Source organism: Dufourea novaeangliae, unplaced genomic scaffold, assembly GCF_001272555.1.
Source record: "Dufourea novaeangliae isolate 0120121106 unplaced genomic scaffold, ASM127255v1 scaffold150, whole genome shotgun sequence".
NCBI classification, from domain to species: Eukaryota; Metazoa; Arthropoda; class Insecta; order Hymenoptera; family Halictidae; genus Dufourea; species Dufourea novaeangliae.
Genome location: NW_015374022.1, coordinates 73,094 through 82,705, shown reverse-complemented (window position 1 = coordinate 82,705; position 9,612 = coordinate 73,094). Strand labels below are relative to the sequence as shown.

The window sequence follows — 9,612 nt, the reverse complement described above, 5'->3', positions numbered from 1 at the left end:
AACACTGATCACCCGACACAATCACTTAATGTATTTTTAATCCAACGTGTTGTTACTACGTTAGGAAAATTCGAGGCCGCGGAAAGGGCCGATTGTTTTCAATTTTTCAGTTGTTTTACGTAACCAAACACTTGCACAGCAACACCCGCATATCCGTTATTGTGCACGTACCACCATAACATTGCGTAATACTCCCGTGAATTGAACATCTCTGTCGCCCGATTGCTAACCGACTGGCAGAATTTTTCCTCTACCCCCAAGTAGTTTCCCATCGTTACATTGTGAGTTCACTCCCACCACGACAAGATTTAGGTAAAACGAAACCAACGGTTCTAGGATATCACGTGCTTTGCAGAAGTGGAAGGAAAGGACCGTCGCGCAGTTTCTCCAAGGCGCCGTAGCCCGTTAATTTATTGCCACGGTACGTACTCCTTCGAGATAGAAAACAGACATCACGTGCATCGGTTTCAAAATGTCCAAAATGAAGAGGACCATCAACGTATCCCTTGCTTCAAGTTGGAAAGTACAGTGTACATTGTCTATCTCGAGGAGCAGGGAAAACAATTTACCGACACGCGTCAGTTGACGCTGCTTGGCCCTGGACGACCACCCTTGTAGAGGCCGGAGTGGAATTTTCGGTTATTTATGGCTTAAAATCTTCGGCCTCGTAGCAACCGTGAACTCACAACAGAATTGACAATCGACAATTTTATTACAACTTTGTGAAATTGTAGTTCCCATGAAAACATTTCATACGTATTCTTTTTTAGTATGCCGTCAAATATCTCGGAAATTATTAGAAATATAAAAACCATATAAATTGTAATATTGTTCACCGACTCCTGACAGTGCGCGGTGCGGGTAAATTAAAAAAAAAGTACTATTTTAAATACTAAAGTATTCGTTAATACTAAAGTATTCGTTAAACTCTTTTCCGTAAAATAAGCCTATCGGTAGGGTGATGCGGTTCATATTAACGTAGTAGTAACCTATTGAAGACAGCGGTGCGCCCCGGTGCAGGTAAAAGGACCGGGCGCTCCACTATTACGGTCGACTGACCGTATCGCTAACACTCCAGACTATTTCAATGAGATTAAAAGCTTTATCAAAGTGTCAATGATTTACGAAAAAGAGTTCGCAATCATTTCAATGAGATTAAAAGCTATATTAAAGTGTCAATGATTTACGGAAAAGAGTTCATCGAATACGGTAGTATTTTTTTTCGATTTACCTGCAGCGCGCACTGTCAGGAGTCGTCGAAAGATTGTTTAAAGAAAGGGATTATTCTGGAATTCTATGATATAGCTACATTCAATATCAAAACAAACACAATATTGCAAATTGTACGGTTTTTATATTTCTAATAAATTACGAAATATTTGACGGAATACTAAAAAAAAAAGGCCGTAGTAATTGAGCCATAAAGAACCGAAAATTCCGCTCCGGCCTCTACAAGGGTGGTCGGCCAGGGCCTCTTCATTTCGGACATTTTCAAGCCGATGCACGTGACGTCTGTTTTCTATCTCGAAGCAGTGGGTACCCTGGCAATAAATTAACGGGCTACGGCGCCTTGGAGAAACTGCGCGACGGTCCTTTCCTTCCACTTCAGCAATGCACGTGTTATCCTAGAACCGTTGGTTTCGTTTTACCTAAATCTTGTCGTGGTGGGAGTGAACTCACAATGTAACGATGGGAAACTACTTGGGGGTAGAGGAAAAATTCTGTCAGTCGGTTAGCAATCGGGCGACAGAGATGTTCAGTTCACGGGAGTATTACGCAATGTTATGGTGGTACGTACACAATAACGGATATGCGGGTGTTGCTGTGCAAGTGTTTGGTTACGTAAAACATCTGAAAAATTGAAAACAATCGGCCCTTTCCGGGGCCACGAATTTTCCTAACGTAGTAACAACACGTTGGATTAAAAATACATTAAGTGATTGTGTCGGGTGATCAGTGTTAGTGGTCGTGCAGTGAAGTGAGTACGTATTCTGTGGAATAACCAGGACGCACTTGACGTTACAACCCTTAACTTCGGCTGGTGAGGTATACCTGCGATCACCTGCGAACTGGGCGATACCCTGCCATAAACCGTTTCGGCCGTCGATGACCAGGATCGGTTCAGTGACCTAGTGACACAGGTTTGCAAACTGCAGGTGAATTTCCGAAAGGGTGAGTTCTAATCAATTTATTGCTGATTATTATTTTCTTAATTTAACGCAAGCTATGGCTTATTTCCGGCGATAATTCTGCAAGTTTCTGTACCTAACTTTTTCTTCGGGCTTTTTGAAGAAACTTATTCATTATCAGTAACATTGTTGACAGTTATTAAACTACGAATTTTTATACCAATACCAAATTACGATCACTTCTCGTTTATTCTCTGTTACATTACCTTTTCGTTCACACGTTATTTGAAAAGGAAATTTACAAATTCGTAAAAAGGAATTTACAAAAATGTAACTGTGCATTCGTCTTTTTACGTCACACATAATTTGCCTACATTTACGTTTCATTCATTAATATCTTTAAATAACAAACGACAGGCGATAAAAAGTATGATTTTATTTGTTACGTCTTGTTTATTTGCTATTATTATGCGCGGTTTCCTGCGATGCATAGTGACCTACTTGTTCGGAGCTTCGTAGTACAAGCGTAGCGCATAGCCACCGCTAGCGCTGGAACTCGGCTGGCAAACTCGCGCTCTGATTGGTCGCGGTTTTTCGTTAATATCTCGGTAACGAAGCCTCAGTTTACATTGTTTCTAAGGAAAAAGTTGTTCCAATTCACCCCCCGAGTGCCCCATTTCCGGATCGAAGGACATTTTTGGGACACCCTGTATATAGAACAGGCCTGTCCAACATGTGGCCCGAGAGTCATTTCGCCAGACGACGTGGTCCCCACCATCACTCAATCCATTCCCCACTACTTGCTTGCGTTGCGATGCGATCGTTGAGCAAGAGGTACGTGCGGGTAGGAATTTCTGGAGCGTCGGAAGTGGGGACAGTCAGAGCGTGTACACACGGCTTCTTGTGGATATGGAGGGGGGTCATTCCCCTCGGCTCAAAAAGCAAGCCGGTAGGGGCGATTATCGATTTTGGCCCGCGGGCCACAAGTTGGACAGGCCTGTAATAGAAGGTCATTAACGAACCCTTGTCCAAATATAGTTAACAACATACTAAAAACTTCAACCGTCTGGAATTGACAGACGAAATTTGCAATAGGGTAACAATCAACTAACAGCGATGGATGCACACGGGTCGATTGTATCTACGATCATAAACATTCTGATGTATTTGCAATATACATATAATAGAATTAATTTTTGTCAGAAAATGCTTTGCAAGATTCTTCATGAGACAGTATTTCTTGCTTATGATATATATATTCTTCGTCGATCTATCATCCACACCTCAATTACCCCAGCATCAGAGCAACCATACGATATATGCCTATCGTATGATCCTTTGCCTTCATAACAAGCTACACCGCATCCAAAACGGATGTTTTTTATCAAAGTTATAGTCATTTAGAGAAATGTACACCGTTGAACGGTGCCATGCACGAAAGACATGAAACCATAAAGAGGCAGGCGTTTCTATAAATGGCCATAACATCGTTAAAAAACATCTGTTTTGGATGCAATTTGGCTTGTTTCGAAGGCAAAGAAACATTATTTCAACAATACATGCAAAATTCCCAACACTCTTGTCTATGAGGAACATCCGTTTTGAAATATGAACAAAATTTTACAATTTGCAGGCCCTCTTTATAAGGGAGGATTTTACCTCTTGGGAACCGAGTTAAATAAAACGGAACGAAAGGGTCAAAAGGTAGAAGGTTCAAGTTTTAATTTGTCTTTCATTTAGACAAATTCTGACGAATATTAACAAAGTTCTGGAACATTGAATCTCAATAATTTTTCACTAGTGCACAAGTGAGGCTGAACTTTTGAAAAGAACTGCAGTTTTAGTACCTCTTAGCACCTAATTTTTCAAGAAACATACATGGTGTCTCAAAAATGTTTCTCTTCCCAGAAATGAGGGGTTTCTGGGATGATTTGAAACAACTTTTTCCTTAGCGAAAATGTTATCCGAGGCTTTGTTAACGAGATATTAACGAAAAACCCCGACCAATCAGAGCGCGAGTTTGCCAGCCGAGTTCCCGCGCTAGCGGTGGCTACGCACTACGCTTATACTATGAAGTTCCGACCTTAATAGCAAATAAGAAAAACGGTACAAATCGAACTTCTTATCATCTTGCGTTTGTCATGTAAGGTGATGATTGAATGAAACATAAATGTAAGAAATTCATGTATAACGTAAACAGACGAATACACAATTATTTTTTTAAACGGAATCGAAAATAATAGTTATTTGACCAGAGAGACGAAGGAATTTGTAAATTTCCTTCTCAAATAACGTATTAACGAAAAGGTAATGTGATAGTGATCGTAGTTCGATATTGACATAAAAATCCATAGTTCAGTAACGGGCAACAATGATACTGATTACGAATCATTGTCTTTAAGAAGCCCGAAGAAAAATGTAGGCACGGAAACTTGCGGAATTATTGCCGGGAAAAAGTCATATGTAGCTTGCGTTAGATTAAAAAAATAATAATCTACAATAAATGGAATAGAACTCGCCCTTTCGGAAATTCATTTGCAGCTTGCAGACCAGTGTGAGTAGGTCACTGTACCAATTTTGGTCATCGATGACCGAAACGGTTTATGGCAGGGTATCGCCCAGTCCGCAGGTGATCGTAGGTATATCTCACCAGCCGAAGTTAAGGGTTGCAACGTCAAGTGCCTCCGGATTATTCCACCGAATATGTATTCACTTCACTGCACGACCACCAACACTGATCGCCGGACACGATCACTTAAATTATTTTTCATCAAACCTGTTGTTGCTACGTTACGAATATTGCTGTCCCCGAAACGGGCCGATTGTTTTCAATTTATCAGATATTTCACGTAGCCAAACACTTTCACAGCAACAGGCGCATATCCGTTATTCTGTGCGTAACACCAAAGCATTGCGTAATACTCCCGTGAACTAAACATCTCTGTCGCGCGATTGCTAACCGATTGACAGAATTTTTCCGAATGTTCTTCCTCTACCCCCAAGTAGTTTCTCATCGTTACATTGTGAGTTCACTCCCAGCGTGGCAACAAGATTTAGGTAAAAAGAAAGCAGCATCCTAGGAAAACATGAGCTTCGCAGAAGTGCAACGATCGAACCGTCGTGCAGTTTCACTGAAGCTCGGGCTCCGTAAATTTATTGCCAGGATACCCATTGCTTCGAAATAGAAAGCAGAAACTACATTATCCTCGACGAGCAGGAAAAAAAATTTCATGGACGCATGTTGAGTTGACGCTGCTTGGCCTTGTTCGAGCACCTTAGCAGAGGCTGGAGCGAGCGTTTCACTATGGGACGCAGGGAACTTTTATACTTGCAGACTGAATTGCATCCATTTGAGGAATCAACCAGCGCCGCATACCGTAACAGAAATATCTAGAAATCGCAAAATTGCACTATCTGTTTAATTATACGTGTTGAAGTACTCCATCTTACACAAAATACGAGGAAACCAGTCCAGATTATTTCAATGAGGTGAAAAACAATATCTTAATTAATAATTATATTTATAATTGTAATTATATTATTAATTTTTTTATATTTGTGTTAATTACAAATTATACAATAATTGACACTTTGATATTGTTTTTAACCTCATTGAAATAATCTGGACTGGTAGGGGTACGGTAATCGACCGCAATAGAGGAGCGCCTGGTTCTTGTACCATGTAGGGCTGATTTCACCCTTACAACGTGGATAAGAGCAGCTAAAAAGAAATACATAATTGAATATTTTTATGAGAACTGAAATCGCAAAGAGTTGTATAAGAATCGGCGAATGTCAATTGGGGATTTTCCCTTGTGAGTCCACATCTGCTACGAGGTCGAAGCAACTTGGCTCTAAACAACCGAAACGTCCTCTACGGCCTCTGCTAAGGTGCTCGGACAGGGTCCAGCAGCGGCAACTCAACATGTGTTCGTGAAATTTTTTTTCCTGCTCCTCGAGGAAAACGTAGTTTCTGCTTTCTATCTCGAAGCAATGGGTACCCTGGCAGTAAATTAACGGAACCCCCGCTTCAATGAAACTGCACGACGGTTCGTTCGTTGCACTTCTTCAAAGCATGTGTTTTCCTAGAACGCTGCTTTCTTTTCACCTAAATCTTGTTGTCGCGATGGGAGTGAACTCACAATGTAACGATGGGAAACTACATGGGGGTAGAGGAAGCCCTTTCGGAAAAATTCTGTCAGTCGGTTAGCAATCGAGCGACGGAGATATTCCGTTCACGGGAGTATTACGGAATGTTATGGTGGTTCGCACAGAGTAACGGATATGCGCCTGCTGCTGTGCAAGCGTTTGGATACGTGGAACATCTGATAAATTGAAAACAATCGGCCCATATCGGGGCTACCAATTTTCTTAACGTACGAACAACACGTTCGATTAAAAATACATTAAGAGATCGTGTCGGCTGATTAGTGTTAGTGGTCGTGCAGTGAAGTGAACACGTATTCGGTGGAATAACTCGGACGCACTTGACGTTACAATCTTAACTTCAGCTGGTGAGGTATACCTGCGATCACCTGCGGACTGGGCGATACTCTGCCATAAACCGTTTCGGTTATCGATGACCAAAATCGTTACAGTGACCTGTTGACACAGATCTGCAAGCTGCAGATGAATTTCCGGAAGGGTGAGTTCTATTCAATTTATTGTAGATTATTGTTTGTTTAATTTAACGCATGCTACATATGACTTTTTCCCGGCAATAATGCTGCGAGTTTCCGTGCCTACATTTTTCTTCGGGCTTCTTAAAGACAATGATTCGTAATCAGTATCATTGTTGCCCGTTACTGAACTATGGATCTTTATGTCAATATCGAACTACGATCACGATCACATTACCTTTTCGTTAATACGTTATTTGAGAAGGAAATTTACAAATTCCTTTCTGTCTCTTGTCAAATAATTATTATTTTCGATTCTGTTTAAAAAAAATAATTGTGTATTCATCTTTTTACGTTACACATGAATTTCTTACATTTATGTTTCATTCATCCATCACTTTAAATTACAAACGAAAGATAATAAGAAGTTCGGTTTGTAACGTTTTTCTTAATTGCTATTATACGCGGTTTCCTGGGATGAATGCCGACTTGCTTGCTCGAAGTTTCAAGTAAAAGCGTAGTGCGTAGCCACCGCTAACGCGGAATCTCAGCTGACAAACTCGCGCTCTGATTGGTTGGGGTTTTTCGTTAATATCTCGTTAAGAAAGCCTAGGATAACATTTTCGCTAAGGAAAAGGTTGTTTCAAATCATCCCAGAAACCTCTCATTTCCGGGAAGAGAGACATTTTTGAGACACCTTGTATAAAGCAATGTCCAAGGATAAAAATGTATCAAAAGTAAGGAGGTGCTTTACGATGCATAACAGTATTTCAATCTTTTAAACTCGATTTTATAAAAAAAAAACAGTTTTCAAATTGTTATTTTATCATAACTACAGAAAAAAGTGGAGGAAACAAGGTGCCAAATTACTCTGCATACCTTCTTCTATATCTTACATATGTTGTTATGGCCCTTCCTTAACACTAGACTTGTACTAAATCACTTTCTTAATATACGTTTCTTGGCATTTTCTTCGAGCATAAAAATTATTGACTTTCAAGCCTTATTTTTTTGCGAAATACTACTGTTTTCGAGAAACTAAGATAGCAGTTTAGTTTTTTTCATTCTTAGGAACATAGGAACAAAGTGTCATTCATTTTGAACAAATATAAAATTTAGGGTTTTGGCCAGCTTTTCGGGTCAAATACCCCACTGTGCGGTGCTGCGGTCTGTACAAGGAAAGATCTTCCCACCACACCGCCAGCGATAGGACCTCCCTGCGTACGGGCCGCAGCGCCGTGAGTCGGGTAGTAGGGGTACCTCCGGAGTGGGGCACCGACTCCGGGAGCAGAAGTTATGCAGCTCTGCCTTCGAGGCACTCACCTTTCAAAGAGACTGTTATAATAAGTCAGTCCTTGCTCCAAGTCTACAAGTAACGCAGTTACCAAGTTCGTAAAGTCCTGCAGGACTTTATCTGCATCTTGATCAGGTTCCTTAACATAACACATTGTTTGCTGCCTCTTCTCTTCGTACCTAAGTGTAATGGATATTATTAATTTCACGGAAAGATATCAGAAATTCGTGTCAAGGTGTTAATAGATAAAACAATAATGATTGATAAAGTTATAATCGTTTGTGTCACTTTTATATTGTAAAAATTACACATTTATGTGTTTGAATTCACCAACCAGTCGAGTGTTCCCTTTCTTAAGGCAGTTATGATTTCTCCACGAATTTCTTTGTTGAAAGGACAACACGATCGGAAGGCTTTCATGTTTGACAGCAATCCTAGACATCTGTAAGAAGAAAATGTCGATGTTCTTTATGCAGTAAACGTAACGCTGGATTGAAAGTTTCATTTACTGCGCTTAAATCATTACTAACTGAATAAATACGAAAATTTATTGTGCTGTCCCATAAGTGTTTGCTATTTTCACCCAGTTTTCTTTTTATTTTGTGTTTATGAAAACTTAATTTCTATTCTACGATATAATCACCGTCATGATCAATAACATTCAGCTATCTACTCAGCAAGTTTTGAATACCTTGCACCCAGAGAGATCAGGGTTGGGACTGCAAAAAGTCACCAATATACTTTTTGAGCGTGATGTGATTGTGAAACTTCATGCTCAGTAGATGTCGTTTAAGAGCTTGGAACAAATGAAAGTCCGAAGGTGCAATGTCCGGGCTGTACGGTGGATGGGGTACTGTAGTCCACCCTAGCTCCTCGAGCTGCACATGCGTTAACTTTGCGCAGTGAGGTCGAGCGTTATCGCAAAAGAACCTTAACGCCGCGCCGCGTCGTTTTGGCCGTTTTGCTCGCACGGCAACGGCTAGCTTGCGGAGATGGTCCCTGTATCGGTTGGCGTTGATAGTCTGATTAGGTTCCAAGAGTTCCTAGAAGAGCATTCCCTGCAAGTCCCAAAAGACCGACAGCATCAACTTCCAACCGGGTGGATTGGGCTTTGACTGGGCTGGAGGGATTTCGCCTTGAGGAAGTCAAACAGCGTGGCGTGTGTCATTTTCTTAGCGTATCCGTTTTCATCTCCAATGATAATTTCCTTAAGACAGTCCTGTCGGTGCTGGCGGAGCAAAAAACTTTGACAAATGCTAAGTCGAGATGCCAGTATTGCTGGCACTAGCGACCCGGTCATAATCGGTCAACGCGTGAAGCGTCTATCGCGACATCACTTTGTCGTACTGCATCGAATTAAGGTGCCAATCGATGGTTGTACGGAGTTGCCGAAGAGCATTCTCCATATCTTGCGTGCTAGAATCAGGATACAGCTCGAGTTCGCTGCATAGAGCGACTTCGTTGAAGGTAGGTGGCCGGCCAGAGCGGGGTCGGTTTTCACAGCTTATATCGCCCTCATTGAGGCACTTATATCAGAAGCGTACCGTCAACTCATTTCCGTTTCCGTGGA

General features: G+C 41.2%; 1 protein-coding gene across 1 annotated transcript in view; it reads right to left on the bottom strand.

The window, feature by feature from the left end:
* Positions 1-9,612, bottom strand: part of LOC107189142 (BAI1-associated protein 3) — a gene marked incomplete at its 5' end in the record, with an annotated part of 165,721 nt that overhangs the window by 83,421 nt on the left and 72,688 nt on the right. The window contains 2 exons of the mRNA XM_015577617.1: positions 8,072-8,221; positions 8,377-8,484. Of these exons, the coding sequence (XP_015433103.1) occupies positions 8,072-8,221; positions 8,377-8,484 (258 nt within the window). The remainder of the gene's footprint in view (positions 1-8,071; positions 8,222-8,376; positions 8,485-9,612) is intronic.